The sequence below is a fragment of the Thamnophis elegans genome, chromosome 1 (genome assembly GCF_009769535.1).
Source record: "Thamnophis elegans isolate rThaEle1 chromosome 1, rThaEle1.pri, whole genome shotgun sequence".
NCBI lineage: Eukaryota > Metazoa > Chordata > Lepidosauria > Squamata > Colubridae > Thamnophis > Thamnophis elegans.
This window is the reverse complement of record NC_045541.1, coordinates 3,760,819-3,785,302: the sequence shown is the minus strand read 5'-3', so window position 1 is coordinate 3,785,302 and position 24,484 is coordinate 3,760,819. Positions and strand designations below refer to the sequence as shown.

Below are 24,484 nucleotides of genomic sequence, written 5' to 3'. Positions count from 1 at the left end.
ACATGTTTGGAATATATCATACTTTAACACGTGGTATTTATGCTACACTTATGGGCTCTGATTATGAATGTACAATGTTTTGGATTTGATTCCAGAAAGATGTTTCAGAGTGCCCAGTGTTTCTCAACCTTGGCAACTTGAAGATGTCCGGACTTCAACTCCCAGAATTCCCCAGCCAGCATTCGCACTGAGAGTGCCAGTAGGCAGGGCATGAATGTAATGCTTACTGTATCTTCAGTTCTTTAAAGCAGCTGCATCTTTTCCCAAGTTCTCATCTTTTCCCAGGCAACCTTAAGGAGCAGCTGAACAATCCTGGGGAAAGATGCTGGTACTTTCAGGATAGGCCATACATTTATGTTCTGAAGTACATTTTTTAGAATTTAATAAATGTTGCATAGCTTTGGCTTGCTGTTGGGAAAAATCTGGACAAATTACTTAGTTATGGACAAGGAACTGGAAAAATTTCTGTGTTCAAAATTGGTTTTGGACTATTTCTCTCTCCATTTTTGTCAGATTCAAAAGCCAAGCCTTTGTGTACCGAGGTGGCGCAGTGGTTAGGGTGCAGTACTGCAGGCCACTTCAGCTGACTGTTATCTGCAGTTCAGCGGTTCTAATCTGACCGGCTCAAGGTTGACTCAGCTTTCCATCCTTCTGAGGTGGGTGAAATGAGGACCCAGACTGTTGGGGGCGATATGCTGACTCTGTAAACCGCTTAGAGAGGGCTGAAAGCCCTATGAAGCGATATATAAGTCTAACTGCTATTGCTATTGCTACTTGCTGAAGATCACGCGTGTGCGGGACTGTAGACCTGACCATGGGAACAGAGAAGGAATGAGTGAACCAACAAGGAGGGACTTCCAGAAAGGATTACTTAGTTTAAGTGTAATTGTTTTGATTTTGTTTGACATATGATAGGACAGAGAGTCATTCTTTCTTTCTTTTAAGACCTGGCTGTTCCGGCAGGCCTGGGGCTGCTGAATCTCTCAGCCCCACTCGAGGGTATGACTGTTGTTGTTTTTTAAAATGTGTTTGTCTTTTTATCTTCATTTTGTACCCCCTCCCCTCTTCGATTGTAAGCCGCTCTGAGTCTCTCGGGGATAGGGCGGCATACAAATTGAATAAATCCAATCCAATCCAATCCTTTCAAGATTTCTTTTATTGTACAGTACTTGACAACAAAAAACATTTCCTGTGATGATGGAAAATCCTACAGTGAGTATTTTCTGGCAAAGAAAGGGGTCTGGATGGTTTTTTGGAAATGTTGTCTGTCAGCCTTTCCAGGTAGACTAGGCAGGAAACACAACCAAACGAGCTAATTCAACTTTATTGTAAGGCTACATTAACAGAATCTTGCAAATCCAGCAGTTCAGATCCTCCACCATCTCTTTTATAGTCTGAGAAGTTTGGGAAGTTCCTTTCCAGTTTCTTTCTCTGCCTGTTATGCAGCTGCTGGCTATGCCCTCTCTTGTCTATGTAGCATCTCCCTATTCCACTCCCGTCATTCCCTCATCCCTGTGAAGTTCCCAAGAGATGACCTATTTAATTTACGAGCCTCGAGACAAAGTTCAAACAAAACCCCTTCATTTATTAGGACCAACATCTTAGTATTACTTCTGTGGAGCTTAAACTGACTTTCGCTTAATTGCGTTTGAACTTTACCCTCCTAACCCCCCCCCCCCTTCTGTCCTGCGTCATAAATCATATTCTCCAACTAGATTGTAGAAACATGAGACCGAAGGTATGCATGGAATTCTCCTCCCTTCTAAAGTTGATAGTAGTCATGAAAACACTTTAGACTTTGACAATACCATTACATCATCTTTGAGTTGAATTGTTTTTACTTTTTGGCTTACAACCCATCTTTCTGCTTACCTTGTTTTGGAAAATTCATAACATTCTTACAGAATTTACCCAATTTGTAACATTCTTTTGCCCTTACTACTCTCTGAACTAGCCGAAGTTTTGTTTTTACATTGTCAAATGGTAACTTTTTACTTCCTTAATTCATACTTGGGAACATGAAACATGTCTCATCTATTCATCCATAATTGAGTAAAGTCTGGATCCAGGAAATGAGGCATTTGCAAATGTTGGGAAACCATCTTATTTTCAAAACGCTGTTGGGATTAGATAGTCAGATGGCATCAAAATCAGGTGGCATCAGGTGACTCTTGGTATCTGCATGAAGAAATCCTCACTATCTTGACCTGCTTTTAGCAATAACTCATAGCTTTTCAAAGACTGTAGTCTGGCTCATTGGAGTCTCTCTGGATATAAACCAGTTGAATCTAGGGAGGACACATTATGACAGTGTTTCTCAACCTTGGCAACTTGAAGATGTCCGGACTTCAACTCCCAGAATTCCCCAGCCAGCGAATGCTGGCTGGGGAATTCTGGGAGTTGAAGTCCGGACATCTTCAAGTTGCCAAGGTTGAGAAACACTGCATTATAACCTTATTCAAGCTTATCAGCCTCAACCTGTCCCAGAAAGAAGCACTGACTATCCCCTGGATGCAGTTAATCGCACACCCTTGTCCCACCGATGAGCCAAGAGAGATATGGATGAAGTCCACAAATGACAATGAACATGCCAGAAGGCACTCACTCCTGTCCGCTTCCTCAGAATCTGCAGACCTAAGGAATCCCAGATAATATAGTTTGATGTACCAGCCTCTGCAGAGTTTGATAATTTGAATGATTGAATTGGCAAAATTGCCAAAATTGCCAAAATGGTCACAGCTGCCAGGTTGATCTACTGCCCTGCCTCTCCTTGAGAAGGAATTCCTCATCTGATAGAAGAGCCGAGGTGCCGCAGTGGTTAGAGTGCAGCACTGCAGGCTACTTCAGCTGACTGCAGTTCTGCAGTTCGGCGGTTCAAATCTCACCGGCTCAAGGTTGACTCAGCCTTCCATCCTTCCGAGGTGGGTGAAATGAGGACCCGGATTGTTATTGGGGGCAATATGCTGACTCCGTAAACCGCTTAGTGAGGGCTGAAAGCCCTATGAAGCAGTATATAAGTCTAACTGCTATTGATAGCATACCAATGTGTTATGATAGATGTAGTGATGTACCATCTCCATTATCAGCACTGTAGCATATAGGTCCAAGTATAGTTTAGTTTAGTTTAGTTTATTTGTCTTGTATGCCGCCCACTCCTGAAGGACTCCGGGCGGCTCACAATAGACAAGGGAAGGGGGATAAATAGACAAAGACAACACTTTAAAAAACGCAACATTCACAGTTTCCGTGGGGCTGGATGTTTCACAAGCCCCCCGGCCTGCTGGAGCAGCCAGGACTTGGTGGCTTTGCGGAAGGCCGGGAGCGTAGTAAGGGTCCGGATCTCCATGGGGAGGTCATTCCAAAGGGCCGGAGCTGCAACAGAGAAGGCTCTCCCCCGGGGAGTCGCCAGCCGACATTGGCTGGCAGATGGAATCCGGAGGAGACCTAACCTGTGAGATCTAATCGGTCTAAGGGAGGTAATTGGCAGGAGGCGGTCTCTCAAAGTAGGTTCCCTTTTGGACTTTCTTTTTTTAACTAACCCTCATGTGATCATTTCTGCTGCTTCATTTCCTAGAACTCCTTGACGAATTAGGGAACAAGTAAAAGGCCATTCAGTAGCAATCTCACTGCAACCTTAGCTCACCTCTTATTTCCTGAGGACTCCGGCCAGCCAAATTGCTAAGAAATTCACTGTTAACACATCACATTATTTTTGAATATCCAGCCAGCACCGTAGAGAAAAGAACAAAAAAATAAACACCATGAAGCATTTGCTTTGGGGGAGGGAAAATAATCAGTATACGGAGACTATACTGATTGGTCTCCGGACTCGCTTCAAGGTGCTAGTTGTTACTTATAAAGCCCTACCTGGCATCGGACCTGGGTACCTGAGAGACCGCCTCCTGCCAATTACCTCCCAGAGACCGATAAGATCACACAGATTGGGCCTCCTCTGGGTGCCATCGGTCGGTCATTGTCGGCTGGCGACCCCCTGGGGGAGGGCCTTCTCTGTTGCTGCCCTGGCCCTATGGAATGATCTCCCCGTAGAGATCCGGACCCTCGCTACTCTTCCAGCCTTCCGTAAAGCTACTAAGACCTGGCTGTTCCGGCAGGCCTGGGGCTGTTGATTAGCATCCAGCCCCACTATAAGCAGTATGTATGTTGTGTAATTTTAAACAATTGTATTTCTATTTTTAATTTTTATATTCCCTTGTTTGTCTGTAAGCCGCCCAGAGTCCTTAGGGAGTGGGCGGCATACAAATGTTAATAAACTTCCAAACTTCTATATAATCCCAAAAATATACTCATATGCATTCAGACTGATTTAAATCCAGGTTGTGTCTAATGTGCCTTGCCTAATCTGATTGATTGATCATTTATTTACTTATTTTACTTGTTGCCTGTTTTGTTTAAAAGTGTCTGAGGATAGATTTAATTTAGATCAGGGGTAGTCAACCTTTTTATACCTACCGCCCACTTCTGTATCTCTGTTAGTAGTAAAATTTTCTAACCGCCCACCGGTTCCACAGTAATGGGGATTTATAAAGTAGGGAAGTAACTTTACTTTATAAAATTTATAAAGCAGAGTTATAGCAAACCCCCCACCGCCCACCATGAAAGCTGGAACGCCCACTAGTGGGTGGTAGGGACCAGGTTGACTACCACTGATTTAGATTATTACCAAGTGGATTTTTAGAACTTTTCTTTAAAACTGACAATATCTATTTATAAATTGCTGGTCTAGTTCAGTGTTTTTCAACCTTTTTTGTGCAAAGGCACACTTTTTTCATGAAAAAAATCACGAGGCACACCACCATTAGAAAATGTTAAAAAAAATTAACTCTGTGCCTATATTGACTATATATAAAGTAATTTTCCCACGGCACACCTTACACTATGTCACGGCACACTAGTGTGCCGCGGCACAGTGGTTGAAAAACACTGGTCTAGATGATGTGGGTTTCATACTTTGCTTCAGAGTAAATCATTACATAGGCTGTTGTTCCGTCTATTCATTTTATTCAGTTTGCTTACGATTGGTACATTATTTCCTTGCTTTCTATGCAATATCTCTACTGGTAAGATGTGCTCCTTTAATACAACTTTAAAAAGTTGAACCGTACTTTATTTGGGAATTTATTCTGTGCCGAGGTGGCGCAGTGGTTAGGGTGCAGTACTGCAGGCCACTTCAGCTGACTGTTATCTGCAGCTCAGCAGTTCAAATCTCACCGGCTCAGGGTTGACTCAGCCTTCCATCCTTCCGAGGTGGGTGAAATGAGGACCCGGATTGTTGTTGGGGGTGATATGCTGACTCTGTAAACCGCTTAGAGAGGGCTGAAAGCCCTATGAAGTGGTATATAAGTCTAACTGCTACTGCTATTGTAAACCACTTAGAAAGGGCTGAAAGCCCTATGAAGCGGTATCTAAGTCTAACTGCTATTGCTATTGCTATTTAATACTCTTATTTCAATGTGGCTTTTTAGTAGTATTATAATCAGCACAGTACAAATAAAACATTTGAAAGTACACCAGGATGTAACATCTGATAATACTGGGGGAGGGGGGGGGCTTTCTAGGGATTGCCAAGTACTTCTAAATTCGATTTTATTACTGGGACTCTGTACCTTCCTCCCTATTGATGCTTACAAGTATAAAATTTTTTATTGTGCCTGTATGCTAACTCCTTTCACAGGCAAAAGCTAACAATCTATTTTTTATCATCCTCTCTCTTCAAGTCTCATCAAAGGTTGCTCACTCCTTTTTACACCACGTATGTATCATTAACCTTCCACATAGGTTTTCAAAGTACACAAGAGGAAGCACGTAATGCTGTGCTTGGCTTGGTTTTTCTCTTTTGATAGGAAGATGGAAAAGATGGCTTGAATTCATTCTTATAATATTGCCGATTCATAAAAGCCAAACGTCTCTGGATTTTCATAGCTGGGACTTCAAGGGGTTTCTAAAATCTAAATGGTGGTCTGACTTTTATTGAAGTCAATGAGTGAAATAGTGAAATGCATTTTCATTTTTCTCAGGATTCATGAAATGGCTACAGATGACAAAACGTTTCCCACCCTGGAATCTGTGAATGATTTGCCTTACTCCCCCGGAAGCCCGTCTCACCTCACGCACTTCAAACCTTTGACTCCTGACCAGGATGAGCCTCCATTTAAATCTGCCTACAGTTCTTTTGTAAACCTTTTCCGTTTCACAAAGGGTACGTGCAAATTATGTTTTCATGGTTTCATTTCTTCGTTCTGAAAGAGGGCTTACAGTCACTTGCGATTTTAAAACGGCCTCCCCTTTATTTGGTGACTTCCAGAAATGTTGAAATACTACCAGTGCCTAAGGCCAAGACTTCTGTGTTCCTCTTTCCTTTCTCTTCTCTGAAAGAAAAGGTGGGAACTTTTGCCCCATTTTCAATTCACGTGGCTTCTTCCAAAGCCTGAAAGTATGCAGAAGGAGGTCAACATCACATTAACTGTAATTATGTTGAAACCAACATCAGACTGATGATTTTGATTGAGTGTGTGATGCTAAGCCTAACATGTGGTGTTCGACAGTGTAGATACTGTAGCAGCCCAATCCTGATCTTTTTGTTCTTCCTCCCCGTTTTTACGTTTTTTAAAAATAATTTTTTATTTATTTTTCAAAACAAACATACAGATCCTCCTTCTTTACATACTGTAAAAAGTGTATCAGCTGGTTACAAAAGGCTTTTGTGCCTCTCTTCCACCGTCATCAAACATAATTCATATCAAGTCTAATATCTCAACTCAGATATTTATTATATTACCATCATCATATCTCCACTTCTATTTGGCTATAATTATTTAAACGTCCTTCATCATAAAATATACCAAGATTTAATACATAACCACATGCTGGCATTTCATTTGCTTATTTATAAAATCCTCCCTTAACATTAAATCCTCATATCCTGTTTTAGCTAAACATCCATAATATTTAGTACCAAATTTTTCTAATCCTCCATGTATATAATTTATTATCATTATCCTTTCTTTATTTGACTATATCCTATATCATAACATTTCCCCCCTATTAGTTAAAACTTAGCTGTGTCTAATTTTGTTCTTTTTTATTGTTACTGTTATTAATAACCTTTATATATAGTCCAAAAATATTTCTAACCTTCCCTTCATGGGTAGCATTCAATATTCATATCCAATTATTACTTATCATAACAGCTCAACATTGCCAAGAGCCGAGGTGGCGCAGTGGTTAGGGTGCAGTACTGCAGGCCACTTCAGCTGACTGTTATCTGCAGTTCAGCGGTTCTAATCTCACCGGCTCAAGGTTGACTCAGCCTTCCATCCTTCCGAGGTGGGTGAAATGAGGACCCAGACTGTGGGGGCGATATGCTGACTCTGTAAACCACTTAGAGAGGGCTGAAAGCCCTATGAAGCGGTATATAAGTCTAACTGCTATTGCTATTGTATACATTACTATCATTATCAATTTTTATTTAAAATTGTCACTATTATCACTGAATTTAACTAAGTTTAGCTGGTTTTAAATTATAATCTTCCATCTATCAACCTGTATCTCTCCAGTAGCAAAACAATCCTATGTCTTCTGCCATTTGTGGATCCATTCCTCCAAACATCTTCTTAAACAAATCTGTATGGACTCCTCTTAGCAACTCCTTGTTTATAGTATCTCTCATATAATATTGACACCCTCCTTCTGTTTGCCCTTTTTTATGTTTTTGTTCACTAAATTAATACATGCATAGATCAAGTACTGTGTGATACAAACAGTTTGTGCCCATGTTTCCGAATTTCCAGATTCGGGTTTTATTGAAAGTAATGATTTTGAATTCCTTCATGGTTTATAAATACGAAGAATCTCTTCTTTCCACATGTATCAAATCAGTCCTTGAAGTCAATGCCTGTCCATCAAATGTAGTATGGCAATCCATGGCAGAGCTTCTCAGTGGTAAAAAATCCGTCAAGTAAACAGCTGTAAAATTTCCCAACTCTTCTGAATTATGTTGTGATCTTTATGGCATTTTTGCTTAGTATCCCATTATATTCCTCTGCCGTACATTGAGTTTGAATTATAATTTTTAACTGGCTGAGATATATTTGAGTTTGAAGAAGGAAAGGCTGCCATCTAGTTTGCTCACTCTCTCACTTGGTACATAGATACAGAACCAATTATGACCCCCCCAGCACCGTTTTGCAGTTTCTGAAGCTCTTTGAATAGAGCTAAATGTTTTTGTAATGTTTTGTAATGCATGAACAAGCACAATGAATGCGTTAAACTTGAAGAGGTTTAATGCACCATTTTATGCCCTCTAAGAACTGTAAAAACAACCTCAAAAGCAGGCAACATTTTTCCCATGGAGGGGCTTATAAGCAAAATGTGCACCTTAAATCCTTCTAAGTCTTAAGGTATTTCTTTATTTCTTAATTACCATCAAATCAACTGAAGAGTAAATTTGGCCTTGGCTGCAGGATAAAAAATGTAGACCACTACATAAAAGGTTGAAGGCAACCGGTTTTATTTAAAAATTAAAGAGAATTTGTTACCTTTCAGACAGGGGAGGGTTCCTACCAGTTCTAACCTCTTCTATAGAGGACATTCCAGAAATCTACAGTGCCGTTTAGAACCGGTTCCAGCTCCCTCCCCTTCCCTGTCCGCACATCATCATGATGAAGAGCGAAAGGAGCAATTCTGGGAGTTGAAGTCCACAAGTCTTAAAGCTGTCAAGTTTGAACACACCTGGGTTTTTTTTCTAAAGGGTTGGGGGTTCAAGGGTCTTGTAACTTGACAGCTTTAAGACTTGCATGCTTCAAAAGCCAGAGTTTCTGAGCCAACATGACTGGAGGAGGAATTCTGGGAGTTGAAGTCCACAAGTCTTAAAGCTATCAAGTTTGGACACCCCTGGGTTTTTTTTTCTAAAGTGTTAAGGGTGCGAGGGTCTTGTAACTTGACAGCTTTAAGACTTGCATGCTTCAAAAGCCAGAGTTTCTGAGCCAGCATTTTCGTTGCTAGAGTAAGCAAGAGTGTTGTTAAGTGAGTTTCACTACATTTTACAAGTTGGCCATGCCCACCCAGTCACATGACTGCCAAGCCACTCCCACCCAGTCACATGGCTGGCAAGCCACTCCCACCTGGTCACATGGCCAGCAAGCCACTCCCACAAAGCAGGCCACACCTATAGAAGAGGTTCTAAAAAAATTTGAAACCCACCACTGCTTTCAGACTAGTAGAAAAATAGAGCTTTTTCAAAAGTCTAATCATTTGCCCTTTCTAGATGATGGACGACTTGCACCCTCTGTCGAGAGAGCAGAGATTGGGCAGGGGGATCATCAGCAGACACTGAATGCAAATTGGTCCAGCCCGGAACATTCGTCAAGATCTCAGTCATTGCGTTCATCCCCTGTAGCTTACAAAAAAACACAACCTGCTGGCGAGCTACAGCGACGATCTTCCACCTCGTTAGGTAAGAGATCTGAACTTGAAAAGGAGCCTCTTTTGTAAACTTTTATCTGTCTTCAAAGTTTTTCGAACCTTCACTCTACATGTACTTTTCAGGAGGCCTGTAATTCAGCACTTGGAAAATATCTATTTTAGATCTCCATAGAACAGAGAATTGTTAGTTGAGAAAAATCTAACACACAGGGAAGCTTATGTAGATACCTGTCAGGTGCAAAAGGCCAGTGGTGAAGTTCCAATTAAGCAGGTATTTAGCTGTCTGTCTACCTGTCTATTAAGGATTAGGATTAGGATTTATTTCATTTATATGCCACCCTTTTCCCCAAGGGGGACTCAGGGCGGCTCACAACTCAGTCAAGGGAAAGGAGGTACAAACAGGGGATAAAAGACAAACGAACAATACACAATTTAAAAACACACAACAACCATACCATTCGAGAAGGGGGGGCAGAAGCTCTTTAGCCCCAGGCCTGCTGGAATAGCCAGGTTTTGAGGGCTTTGCGGAAGGCCTGGAGGGTGGTGAGGGTTCGAATCTCCACGGGGAGTTCGTTCCAGAGGGTCGGAGCAGCCACAGAGAAGGCTCTCCTCCGGGTAGTCGCCAGTCGGCATTGGCCGGCGGATGGAATTCGGAGGAGGCCTAATCTGTGGGATCTAATCGGTCTATTGGAGGTAATTGGCAGCAGGCGGTCTCTCAAGTACCCAGGTCCAGTACCATGAAGGGCTTTATAAGTGACGACTAGCGCCTTGAAGCGTATCCGAAGACCAATAGGCAGCCAGTGCAGCTCACGGAGGATAGGTGTTACGTGGGTGCACCCACGATCACTCGCGTGGCTGCATTCTGGACAAGCTGAAGTCTCCGAATGCTCTTCAAGGGCTGCCCCATGTAGAGCACGTTGCAGTAGTCCAGTCTAGAGGTCACAAGGGCACGAGTGACTGTTGTGAGGGCCTCCCGGTTCAGGTAGGGACGCAACTGGCGCACCAGGCGAACCTGGGCAAATGCCCCCCTGGTCACAGCCGACAGATGGTGTTCAAAAGTCAGCTGTGGGTCCAGGAGGACTCCCAAATTGTTTGCTACCCATCTTACTGCAAAGCAACTCTTTATTGCTGATAACCATGCGCAGGAATATTTCCCATTAAAAGTTAGCACCTTTGTGTATTTTACCAGGATTTACCAGGTGCTATGTCTGGATCCCTCCTTCATCCCCAAGGTGTGCTCCTGCTTTCACCAGGCTCAGGAAATTGTTCTTCCCAACTTCTGTCCGGAGCCAGCGCATCCACTAGAAAGAAAGTGGCACACCTTGGACGTGAGGAGGGCTCTAAAGATCTACCTGAAATGGACCTTGCCATTCAGGAAATCTGAGGCGCTATTTGTATCGTTCCAGCCGGCCTCTCTAGGACAGAAAGTCACTGCCCCCACAGTCGGTAGATGGTTGAGGCCCTGCATTGCCACGGAATATCAGGCTCAGTCTACGCCGCCTCCCGGAAGGCTAACCACCCACTCTACCAGGAGTGCAGCAACTTCTGCTGCTTGGGCCACTCAAGCCCCTTTGGCGGAGATCTGCAGAGCGGCCACATGGACATCCCTGTCCCCTTTTATAAAAAAATATAATCTTGCATTGACTGACACGGCCTTCGGCCGCAGGGTGCTCCAGGCTGTACATAGAGCGGGGACTTTCTTGGACCAGGCATGAACTCTCCTGAGGGACAATTCTAGCTTGGGTACGTCCCAATCTGGATGCTACCTCCACCACTATGGAGAAAGGGCGTTGGTTCTTACCTGATACGCCTCTTCTCATAGGGTGGAGATAGCATCCAGCCCCTCCCAAAGATAAACTGGTCCTTGTAACTGATTTTTCTAACTGTGACATTAGGCGTTACAGTGGAGTCTCGTCAGGGGTATTACATTCGGTATGGACATAAACTACGTTGAAGGATGACACATTGAGTCTGACAGAACTTCTTCGCGGAAAGCTGGGTCTGCCTAGCGTCAGGGGTGTGGCTTAACAGTTTTGCAATGCCGGTTGGCGACTACTTGGGGGAGGTCTTTCTCTGTAGCTGCTCCGGCCCTGTGGAATGATCTCCCCACAGAGATCTGGACCCTTCCCACTCTCTCGGCCTTCCGTAAGGCCACTAAAACCTGGCTGTTCCGGCAGGCCTGGGGCTGTTGACCCCAAAATATGGTCCAGCCCCACTTGGAATGGAGTGCATGGTGTGTTTTTTAAATCTATCTTTTCTTTCCTCTTATTCCCTTTTGATTTATTTGTATTGTTAGCTGCCCGGAGTCCTACGGGATTGGGCGGCATATAAATGCTATTAAACTTTGAAACTTTGAAACTTTTCATCAGACTCAGTCCTATTAGTGAGTGTGATGTTGTCAACCTAGTCTGTATGCTACCTCCACCCTATGAGAAGAGGTGTATCAGGTAAGAACCAACGCCCTTTTTCTGGAGTTTGAAGGCAACTACTTTGGAATCTCTTTCTGAAAGAAGTCAAGGGTCATTTTCCTAGGAACAGATTATTTCTTCTTTCCGTGGCACGACATAACCGCGAACGTCAAAAGCGCGCTGACAACAGCGCGGCGCTAAAACCGCGATGTCAAAAGCATGCCGACAACAGCGCGCCGACAGAAGCGCGATTTAACTTAAGGTAAGGTTTAGGGTTAGGTTTAGGGTTAGGTTTAGCATTAGGTTTAGGGTTAGGTTTAGGGTTAGGTTTAGGGTTATTTTTAGGGTTATGTTACAGCGCGCTTCTGTCGGCGCGCTGTTGTCGCGCTGTTGTCGCGCGGTTTTGACGGTGCGGTTTTGTCACCGCGCTTTAGTCACACGCGCTTTAGTCTACCGCGGTTTTGTGGTGGAACCCTTCTTTCAAGATTGTAGTTCCAGTTCCTCTCTTAACAGGGGAATTACTTCTGCAGTTGGCCACCCTCCCTTATTAGCATTAACAAACCAAGCAAGGTAATGCTCGCTTTAAAAACATGATTGTTGAATTTGTCCAAGGACTTTGTTTGTCTTCTCTGGGCTCTTTGGAATTCATCTAATACAGTCGGACAACACGTTGTTGTGCTTTGATACAAATTAAAAACTGGCCATCTTTTGATGGATTTTAATTGCTGCTGTGCAAAACCTGGCAGCATTGTGTATTGTAACCAGAGTTAGTATCAGTAAGCAGGAAGGAGGTACAAAATTATCTGGGTATTTATATGGTATTGGTGAGATGAAGTCAGTATGAATATCTGTAGTACGGGCACTGGAGGAGGACATGCTCTGTGGTTTCTATGTGTTCAGAGGAGCATTGTCTCTCTAGATAGGACATTTTCCTGTAGTGCTCTTCAAGGATAGCTGAGAGAAGGGATGTGACATTGTTTTTTATTGTTTCAGCTAGCTTACCAAGGTCTGTGAAGCTCAGTTTTTATCCAAGATATTGTACAACTTTCCAAATAATTACATAAGCAGTTAGGTTTTCCATTGATATAAAGGATTATTATGACCATCAATTGCCTGAAGAGTTTCTTCTACTCTTATGATGGTTGAACTGGTTCCACCACAAATCCGTGAAGCCCTTATCCGCGGAGACATAAGCGCGAAGACTAATTCGCGCCGTTCTAAGCGCTAAGGAAAAACGAGACCCTACCGCGATGGCATAATCGCGGAGGGCAAATCCGCGCATTCCCAAGCACTCAGTACCCTAAACCTAACCCTAACCCTAACCCTAACCCTAACCCTAAACCTAACCCTAAAACAAACCCTAAAACAAACCCTAAAACAAACCCCTAAACCTAATCCTAACCCTTACCTTAATTGAAATCGGCTTTCTGCTGCGGCGCCGTTTTAAAGCGCCCTTCTGTTGCCGCGCTGTTGTTGCAGCGGTGATGACGCGCGGTGATGACGTCGCGGCTTTAGCGACGCGCTTATGTCTCCGCAGATAAGGGCTTCGCGGTTTTGTCGTGCCACGGGTTGAACTTACCTTTGGCAATTTTCAGTCCCTGTGCTACAGAGAGAAGTCTGCAGTGATAAGCTGAGTTCATACAATGTATTAAGTCATTGCTTTATGATTTGGTGAACACAATATGTGTGGCTTAATTCAAATATAATACAAAGGCATACGTTATTTACAAATTACAGTGGTACAGATCGCACATAGTACTAATCCAAGTCATACAATTTTTGCTTCATCCATCCCAGTATATTTGGCAGAGAAGGGCACACTACAAGTCTCTTCAGTGAAATATCGTTGCTTGGAAGGGTCTCAGAATCATTCCTTCTCTGTCATGGCACTTATTTATGGAACAGCCTCCCCCCCCTCCCTCAAAAGATTCAGATGTTACCGACTCTTTTAGCCTTATGGAAAGCAGAAAAGAATTTTCCCCAAGAACTGGGATCAGGATGTTGGTGGAACTGGCATAGTATGATTGATTGATACAAGTTTTAGTAGGGCTCTGTTCTGTCCCAAGCCTCTAAATTATACTGATGCCAGCTTGGCTGCCACCACTAAGGAGGGAGATAAGCCACCCCTTGGCTAGGAGCCCAGAAAAATTATCTCTATGAAAAAACAAGACTCACAGAACTCACGAAATTCTTCAAACTTTAAACTGATGTTTCCTGCAAAATTCCCCTCCCGTCGCTCCACCTATAAGAGCCGAGGTGGCGCAGTGGTTAGAGTGCAGCACTGCAGGCTACTTCAGCTGACTGTTAGCTGCAGTTCGGCTGTTCAAATCTCACCGGCTCAGGGTTGACTCAGCCTTCCATCCTTCCGAGGTGGGTAAAATGAGGACCCGGATTGTTGTTGGGGGCGATATGCTGACTCTGTAAACCGCTTAGAGAGAGCTGAAAGCCCTATGAAGCGGTATATGTCTAACTGCTATTGCTATTAAGCTCTCTGGGAGGGGCCAATCAGTAGCCACCTGTTTCCTATTTCCTTCTATGAGCCTGCTTCCAAAGCTGCTGCCTCCTCCTATCAGCTCTACTTACGCATCCTCACGTCAGGGACAACCTCCCTCTGTTCCTCCTCACTGCTCCCTGACTCATCTGGTGGCCAACAGGCCTCTGTAGTCCCTGCTCTGGCTCCGAACACCCCCCCCCCAAGAGTCTTCCTCAGCCTTCAGGGCCGTCCCGTAGTGCTCATTGCTGTCAGATTCCACCAATAGCTCAGCCGGCCGCTGCTGGGCCACAACAGGCTCAACATTGTTTTTTCCCCTATAATGGTGACGATCAGGGGTGGGTTTCTCGCCCCGTTCCAACCGGTTCGGTTGGAACGGGGCCGGCAGCATCCTCGTGCACGCGCGCGGTGCACGCATGCGTACTAGCGTCTGCGCGATGCTCCAGCTGCTCCTGGAGGATCGCGCAGGCGCTGTATGCGTCCTGCGCATGCGTAGAAGCGCAGAATTCGTCAAAACTGGGTAAGGACCGCGGGCGGGTGGGCGCGCCCTTCGCTGTTCCCGGAAGTTACTTACTTCCGGGTTCGCCGACCAACTGGTTCGCAGGGACCGCCGTGAACCGGTTGAAACCCACCCCTGGTGATGATATATGGTAAGTTTGTTAAATAAATAAAATGTAGTTCTGAAATCTTTTGATTAATGTCCATGCTTCTGTGGCTATTTGATAAATGTTTCTAGCAGCAATAAAGATTATTTGTGCCATTTTAATATTAAAAGTTTTTGTTCAGGGGACTCTGCAGGACATGTTCTATCACGTGGGGCCTGATTTAGCAGATTTATAAGAGATTTCATAAGAACTCGGTCTGGACTTTGTGCTCTACATCTTGGACAAAAGCCACACTTTCCTGCTTTGTCAGTTCATGGTGGAAAATGGTTGTTTATGTACAACGTGGTGATCTGCAAACGCACACACTTTTTTTTGCTCCCAGATTCCTCTGTATTAAGAGATCTGAGCATACAATGTGATTGCAGAGTCAGCATTAACTGGATTACTAGCCCTATACAAACATTGTACTCTGTAAAAGGAAAGATAGTATGATGAGCGGTAGCCAATGTTCCCTCTAATTTTTTTTCAGTGTGAGCAGAAAAGTATAGTGTTTGAGCGGCATATTTTCATGCCTGAGCACCTGAACTTTTTTCACAGATGTCACCTAAGACAACAACAAAATCAGTATTATTTGAAACTCAAAGTTATGTTTATTCAAGGTACCCGCTTAATTAAAAGTGTTATATAATATCAGTATCACTTAACAACGCTCCTGCTTAGCAACCAAAATGTTGGCTCAGAAAGTCTGGCATTTGAAGCACGCAAGTCTTAAAGCTGTTGTCACAAGACCCTTGCACCCCTAACCCTTTAGGGGGAAAAAAACCCAGGGGTCTTCAAACGTGACAGCTTTAAGACTTGTGGACTTCAACTCCCAGAATTTCTCCCTGAGGGGAATTATATATTTGGACTGTTTCATAGTTACATTAGAGAACTAAATTGATAGAACTTAGCACAAAAGATACCTTTTATCTGAAAATCCAAATAGAGTAAACCTGCTATCATCCCAGAGCACTAATATCATTTGTCCCAATCTGTTTTACGAGTCTGTATTAAAATAGATAGCAATATTTTCACTAAATTTTATAGATCTATATTTCAGGAACCTATCGGAAGTTAGGGCAAGATAAGAGTGGAAGAATGAATTTTGTTGCAGGTCATGGGGATTTTTTCAGCATCTTAAAAGTGGAGCGCATGTGCATTGAACTAGCAATACCCATTTAATAACAAAAGGAAATGGCTGAATTAAATTTGGTAAAGTTGCAAGCGAGCGGTAAAAAGCTTGTGGTTTTTAAAATCATAGAATCAGAAGGGATACTGGAGGTCTTCTAGTCCAGCCCCTTGTCCAAGGCAGGAGTCTTTATATCATCTGAGACAAATGGCCGTCCAGTCTTTTGAAAACCTGTAGCAAATGAATTAAGATTCCATTGATTTTAATTGTTCTTACTGTCAGGTTTCTCCTTATTTCCAGCTTGAGTCTCCTTCTGACAAGTTTCCATTGCTTCTTGTCCTGTCCTCAGGTGCTATTGCTACTGCCTCCTCCTCCTCCTCCAACAGCACCAAACACATTTGCTGCCCAGCACTGCGGCTGAAGTGAAGCCGCCAAAGCTCCCGCTGGCGCCCCCCGCAGCGTTGGGCGGAAATCCGGCAGTGCTGTTGGGGGAGGAGGAGGCGAACCAGCCTGCTACCGCCGGCCACCGCCAGCCCCGCCGCTCTTCCCACCCCCTTCCCAGCCCCACAGTCCAGCGGACGCAGCAGAAGCAGCCCTGGGTCTCCGCTACCGCTCCCCGCATTTTCTGGACGGGGTCTCGCAGGAAGGAATCCCACTTTGAAGAGCCGTGCTCTTCAAAACAAGTCTGGGGAGGTCCTTTGCAGGCGGCCCGTTGTAGCCGCCTGCAAAGGACTTCCCCACATTTGCTTTACAGAAATCTCTGCGCGGCAGTTAGAAACTGCTGCGCGGGGGTTTCTTTCCACGTGCGCGGCCGCGCGGCCGCGCACCTTAGAGGGAACAGTGGCGGTAGCTGCAGTTAGTCAATCTTTATTCAGAGTAAAAAAAACACTTTTTCTTCATCTCAGCACATGGGACAGATTTAACTAACGCCGCTCAGTAACTGAGAGCAGTTGTGATTTCTGAATTGTACAGAGCGACTTCCGCAACCGCAGCACAATCATAGCAAAAGGCACACAGTATGGAGCTGACAACAACTTAGGTATGTTTCCACACAAGCACCAAAGCATTTTTTTTCTATTTGAATCTAAAGCATTGCACAGTCCTAAACCTCAGAGATTGCTGCTTTAGTGATATCCCAGTTTGTCTACTGTATAATTTTAATTGCAGGAAAGTCCTTTATTTTTCCAAACTTTAAGATATAGTCTTGATCCTATAGTGCTGTCTGTGGTGTTTTAGCTTATTACAATATTTGTATACATTATTTATATAGTGTTTGTATTATTTTCATTAACTAGTCTTTTGAACTTTTAATAAAACTCGGGAAAGCTACATTCATAATAAAACAAGCACCTGTTATAGCACCCATTGAACCAGTAGTTCTTCTTCAAGGTACAATGTAGTTGTTCCATACATAGACCTTGCTTTGATGTTTGTTCTGTCATAAATTTAGCCCCAAACTGAAAAGAAATCTAAAATGTTTGTCTAAATTACGAGACTGGAAGATGTAGCAATGCAATTTAGGAATGTTGATAGAAATCACCCATTATCAGCCGTGACCCGACAAATGCGCGCCAACAAAACTGTGACGAGAAAACCGCGACATTGAAATCGCGCCCACAAGAGCGCGCCGACAAAACCGCGCCCACAAAAGCGCGATTAGGGTTATTACCTTGTTTTCGCGTTGTTTGTTGATGGCGCGCTGTTGTGGGCGCGCTGTTGGCGCAATTTCAACGTCGCGGTTTTCTCGCCGCAGTTTTGTCGGCGCGCTTTTGTCGTGCACACATTTGTCGGTGAACCATTATCAGCCATAGAAGTGGCACCATGCTTTTCCTCAGGACTTGGAGGCTGGCAAATAGATTCTAGCTGGGAGATGGCTGTTAGTAACACCTTCTGGCACAGCTTACAAAGACGAACCTTGTTTCTTGTTCTTCCAAAGTTGGGAGCCTGGCCCATTATACAGCAACTGTTATTGTGCCTGTTTCTCGGCTGTGCTGCCAGCATCCCACATAACATGAGTGGTATATAAAGCAGCGCATTCAGCGGAACCATGCTTGTTCTGCTTGCACAGGATAGAAAAACAAAATGTCTGGCTAATGGGGAACTGTGGAATTGGTAAGAAACTTGAGGCACTTTTCTTCTTAAGTACGAAATAGTCCTTAGCGGGGAAATGCAACAAAGAAAAAGAGGCTTGCAAAACTCGGGGAGTCTGTATCCATATAAAATAGTCATAGAATAGGAAGGGCATGTCATTAAGGAACTCTGATGAAATGCACAAAACCTTTCTCCTGCAACATGCTGATGTTGCTGTTGTTAATATGCTGTTAATCTGTGGCTGACTGGATGATTTAATACAAGAAATTAAATGGACTAGTGGAAGGCTAATTAACTGCCATAATGCTATATACAAAGCCACCATTGTAACTTCAGAAAATGGGTATCAATTAGCTGGTTTTAAAGCAAGTTAATATTTTCTCCCTGAAACAGTTGACTCAGATGAATAGCTTCCTATGCTGCTAAGGTGCAGGTTTGAGATTTTTTTTTTTAAACTAAACTGTTTAGGGTTGTGTCAGGGGTGGGTTTCAACCGGTTCGCGGCGGTCCCCGCGAACCGGTTGGTCGGCGAACCCGGAAGTAAGTAACTTCCGGGAACGGCGAAGGGCCCAGCCGCCCGCCCACGCTCCTTACCTGGTTTTGACGAGTTCTGCGCTTTCACGCATGCGCAGGACGCATACAGCGCCTGCGCAATCCTCCAGGAGCAGCTGGAGCATCGCACAGATGCTAGTACACCTGCGTGCACTGCGCGCGTGCACGAGGACGCCGCCGGCCCCGTTCCAACCGAACCGGTTGGAACGGGGCGAGAAACCCACCCCTGGGTTGTGTACTTGCAGCCTGATTTCAAAAATATTTCCAAATCTTTAGATCTACCCCAGTCTTTTTTTTCTCTTATTTAAAGTGCTCGGAATTAGTGAGGTCTTTTCCTATTCAGCGTTTATACAGTGTCTATATCCTAACTCTCAAGACAAAACAAAATAGTAAAATTTTAATAGCAAATATTGTATAATGTTAGCTGACTTTTCTCTGCAATAATTATTGTTCCGGTCCTCCTTGAATCAATAATGAGAGATTTTTGCTGACTTTAGTCCTAGGGAGTGGGATCTAAGTTTTAATGTTCGTAATGGCACATTATCAATTGGTGGATCATAAACTCAAAAACACCTATTAAAACAGATTGCAATATTTGGGATATTAGTACTAGTTCTGTATCTACAGCACATATACTTTTGTTTAATAACTTAGTTTGAAATTGGCGCAATCATTTGCCTTTCATTTTGTTATTTTTTGGAAGAACCCAAATAGACTTGCAATTATTCAGGGTATCTCATCTGTTAATTGAAATAAGGACAGCCCAGAGCTTGTGAGTAAGGTGAAAAAAATTCTTCGAAGAAGGAAATGGCTGCATCTGTATTGTTGCTGTGAGAATGGAGATTTGCACGGAGTCAATTGGGGTCAAGCTCAACTTGAAGACCACTTTTATTTTTTTGCAAGTGTGAAATATTCATGTTTGAAACCAAATGCCGTGTTTCTGAATTGCGTTTTCAGGAAGCAAGGTCTGTTGAATCAATCCGGGTTTCTTTCAGATAAATAAAATCACCAATTTATAACATAACTTTCTTTGAACTGACAAATGCTCTTTATCGGTTTGTCTCCTATTTATTTAAGGATAATTTAATTGGCTATAATTGAGAACTATTTTTCACGAAACATGGCTTTGGATAAGGTACTCTGCATTACAGGAAAGGTATTCAAATCCAGGAAGTTAACCACTGCGTTGACCTCAGTTTGAAAAAGAGAGAACTGAAATTTAAAAGTTTCTGTATATAATATTTTTGTATCCTAAAGGGATTTCCATTCATTGTTCATTGAGAACCAGGATCTCACATGGCAACTATTGTCTTTTGCTTCCAGACAATCGAAGAAAAGATCCTCCTCTTAGTGGCCATGATCCGAGGACAGCTGTTCAACTTAGAAGCCTCAGTACAGTTTTGAAACGTCTCAAAGAAATAATGGATGGAAAAAGCCAGGTATTGCTTTAATAGTTTTTGAGTAATCCTGAAATCAGTTCTGGTTTTTTTGTATATATATTTAAAATCCCATTTTGTATTTAGAATGTGTATAGAGAGTTAGGAAAAACTGCTACTGCTAAATATATTTTCAAGCAGCGAGATCAAGGGCTGTCTACTAATTTTGACAATAATAGCAAATCACTTTTCATACCTCCCCAGTGTGATATATCTGGTTTCCTTCTCATGCATGAGTTGGAAATTTTTCTTTAGCTGCCTTTTAGTAAATCAAATCCTATGGCTTAATGATTAAATTCAGAGCACTGCATAAGTGAAATCCTTTGGCTTGGGTAAACCTAGCAGGACATAGCTTTTTAAGACAGGAGCGGTGCAAATGTATTAATTCTCCATTATCTATTTTATAGCAACTATGAGGATTGCAGAATTTTGATACATTATAAACAGGCTTCCATATGCCCACGTTCTGAATCTAATTTGAATTTCATACCTCAAGTCTAGTCAACCTGCAAATGAGTATTATAATCACATTTTGGACTTGTGAGATCTCATGATATGACTCACATTCAGAAATAGGAAGTGTTCAGAACTGTGAAACTCTTTCCTTGACTAAACAGCAAATTTCTTCCATAGGACAGTGACCTCAAACAATACTGGATGCCAGATAGCCAGTGTAAAGAGTGTTACGACTGTAGTGAAAAATTCACTACCTTTAGACGCAGACATCACTGTCGGTTATGTGGGCAGATTTTCTGTAGCCGATGCTGTAACCAGGAAATCCCTGGAAAATTTATGGGTTATACAGGTAAGATGGAAGTGTAATCAAACATCTAGCTTTTGAGAAGGCGAAGAAATTATTCTTCTGTTGGAATGGGTGGGTGAGGATGAATTTCACATTGCCCTAAAACCAGTGACGTGCGGTGAGGTTCACCGCCGGTGAGGCAAGCGGGCAGGATTTCGCTTCCCCCCCCCCCACCAGCCGGAATAGTCCATGCGCCATCCACCCCCCTCATCCCAGCTGCACCTGAGGAAAGGGGGGAAAGCCAAACAGAGCCCCCCCTTCCCACTCAAAGCCCCCTTAAAGCAGAGAACAAGCCCGCTCTATGGTGGCTGGGGAATTCTGGGAGTTGAAGTCTGGACATCTTCAAGTTGCCAAGGTTGAGAAACATTGGGTTAAAGATTAGCATGGCAAGTAGATGGAGTTTAGGTTGTCCTTTTGCTATGAAACATGTTTCATTAGATTGTCTTCAGTTCATCCATTCATATATATATATTGCAAGCCTTGGTGCGTGTGGTTTATGCTTTCTGTTCAAAATCTAGCTGGCATTTTGTGTTGATCTCAAAGTTTTCTTTAGATTCTTGATATATAGGCACAAGGCATGATAAAAGAATTATCCTACCTTTGAAATAAGGCAAACACAGTAGTGACTATCTGTTTTTCATGTCACAATTGTTAGAATAAAATCTTCAGGTTAAAAAGCAATCTCTTCTATTTCTCCTAGGTGATCTGAGAGCGTGCACTTATTGTCGCAAAATAGCCTTAAGCTATGCTCACTCCACAGAAGGTAACACCATTGGGGAAGACCTGAGCGTCTTATCCGATTCATCAAGCTGTTTATCGGTATTGGATCCCGGGGAACCCCGTACCCCTGTAGGTAGCAGGAAAGCTAGTCGTAATATTTTCCTGGAAGAAGATCTTGCGTGGCAAAGGTATCGATGTCTTTATATTTTAGTGCTTAGAAAATCTGTTCTTTGTTCATTCTTACGCTAATTTTATAGCCCTCGATTAGTTGTTCAGATGGCTTTAGTCATTACTTTGGCATTCTTTAACTGCACATTGATTCAGGGCACTGTGGGCCTCTGTCAATAGTATGCAATTCCTATATTGTCATATTGAAAATTGTTCATATTTCAGTCACTTCTATAATCCAGTGTTGACATTTCTCATCAAGAAAATACTGTAACAGAGCATCTTTTCCTGAGATCTCAGTTCTGTTACTTTCATTCCTTGGAACTTATAAATTGAAAATTACCATATTTTTTTGGAGCATAAGACCCCCCCCCCCAAAAAAAGAGGGTGAAAATTTGAATGTGCCTTATACACCGAATGTAGCCACACCCACCAGCCCCCACCCTTTGGCCTCTGCCTCCCAGCAATTTGCCTTCTTGTAGCAAACAGCCTGTTTCAGTTTCAGCACATCCTGATTAGCACAAGCAGCTGATTGTTGGTTGGGTCGGCCTCCCGACCATCAGCTGTTTCTGGCTGCAGGGATTGCCGTTGCCTATTGCCACCTCCGCACGCCCCATTTTCGGCCTCCGCATCCCATTTTTGGCCTCTGCGCACCCCATTTTCTGCCCATTCTGATTCCCGCCGCCCGGCAGAAAATGGGGCATGTGGAGGCCAAAAACAGGGCGTTTGGAGGCTGAAAACAGGATGTGGAGGCTGAAAATGGAGCAAGTGGAGGCAGCAACAGACTATGGAAATCCCTGCAACTTGAAACAGCTGATCGCCAGGAGGCCCAACAATCAGCTGCTTGTGCTAATCAGGCTATGCTGAAACTGAAACTTGCTGTTTGCTGCAAGGAGGCAAATTGCTGGAAAGCAGAGGCAGATTTTTTTTTTCTTATTTTCCTTCCCAAAGGCTAGGCATGTCTTATACTTTGGAGCGTCTTATACTCCGAAAAATACAGTATATTTTTCAAAAACGCCAAGCTATATTTTCTACCAGCATATTTATCATGTGGTATTGAAAATTGGAAGAGGACTCTTGAGTATATATGGGTAGTCCTCATTCAGCATCTATCAGTTCAAAGTTAAGACGACACTGAAAAAATGGTCCATGAAATACAGCTGTGGCAGTGCCTCTGTGGTCATGTGAACAAATTTGGCCCGCCCAATTTACAACCGCTTCCCCGCCACTGCCTCCCCCCCACCAGCTGACCCTGCTTCCCCTCTGTTAGACTTATTATTCTGCATTCACATGTAGGGGAGGCACTGTGGAAATGCCCCATGCGTCTTATTAACTACTCCAATGCAGTGTTCAATTCAACTCAATTCAATTTATTAGATTTATAAGCCGCCCAATCCCGGAGGACTCCGGGCGTGTTAACTGCTGCTTAAATGTAATATCCTTAACTTGCAGCTTGATTCACCCAGATTCTTCATCTTCTACCTTATCAACACGTCTTGGATCAGTTCAGGAGGAAACAGGGAAGTCTCCTGCACGGAATAGGTAAGTGATCCAACTAGAGGTCACCTCTATACTAAATAGTATGCTTTGAGTTTAAGTATGCACATGTCAAATAACATTAAGACTTACCAGGGTCCTTGGTGTAGAACTTTTGCAAAAGTCTGGGAGCTCTAACATGAGATTTGTCGGCCCATTCAGCATGGGAAGGGGGGAAATGTTTCCAGGACACCAGACACTGAATGCGACCTCTATGTTTCTTGGAATCCAAGATATCTTTAACTTCAAAATGTTGCTCTCTAGTGGACGTAGAGAAGAAGTGTGCTCCGGTTTCAATAGGCTCACATGAAACAGGATAAATCCTACTAAGGTTTTTAGGCAACTCCAATCTCAGGGATACAGGATTTATGATTTTCACAATGGGGAACGGACCTACATACTTCGGCCCCAACCTCTTCGACTTCTGGGTGGTTTGCTGAAACTTGGTGGACAAAAACACCCGGTCCCCAACTTTGTATTCTTTCGGCTTAGCCCTCTTCTTATCAGCCTGGTTTTTGGGAGCCTGGTGGGCTCCTCCAAGGCTTTGCGAGTCATGGGCCAAAACTGTCGAAGTTGATCACCCCACTCAGATAAGGACCAAGTTTTCTGTTTCTCCTGAGGTAAATTCAATCCCCTGTTTAGGAAAAAAAAGAATGTAACATGGCAGAGTTACAAAGAAAGTAAAGATGGAGGAAGCATTATCTCCTCACAGCAAGGCAGCTGTTGGATATATCATTTATGTGTGAAGGGGAAAATAGCTGTGAACTAACACAGCTATTCTGGCTGGCATTTCTTGAATTGAATTGAATTTATTGCATTTATATGCCGCCCTATTCCCGGAGGGACTCAGGGCGGCTCACAAATCGAAGGGAGGGAAATACAGACAAGGGAAAAGAAACAACACAACAAACAACTACAGAAAGAATTTAAAAACAATCAACAGCCACACAGTTCGAGCGGGGATGGGAACTCGTCAGCCCCAGGCCTGTCGGAACAGCCAGGTTTTAAGGGCTTTGTGGAAGGCCTGAAGGGTGGTGAGGGTCCGAATCTCCATGGGGAGCTCATTC

General features: G+C 43.5%; 1 protein-coding gene across 5 annotated transcripts in view; it reads left to right on the top strand.

Annotated features, from left to right (window-relative positions):
• PIKFYVE (phosphoinositide kinase, FYVE-type zinc finger containing) overlaps positions 1-24,484 on the top strand; it is a 108,501-nt gene that overhangs the window by 4,720 nt on the left and 79,297 nt on the right. For all 5 annotated transcript variants that reach the window (XM_032216839.1, XM_032216832.1, XM_032216824.1 and 2 more), the window contains exons 2-7: positions 6,036-6,217; positions 9,284-9,472; positions 20,079-20,194; positions 20,825-20,996; positions 21,694-21,901; positions 23,334-23,423. In XM_032216839.1, the coding sequence (XP_032072730.1) occupies positions 6,046-6,217; positions 9,284-9,472; positions 20,079-20,194; positions 20,825-20,996; positions 21,694-21,901; positions 23,334-23,423 (947 nt within the window). In that variant the 5' untranslated portion in view covers positions 6,036-6,045. The remainder of the gene's footprint in view (positions 1-6,035; positions 6,218-9,283; positions 9,473-20,078; positions 20,195-20,824; positions 20,997-21,693; positions 21,902-23,333; positions 23,424-24,484) is intronic.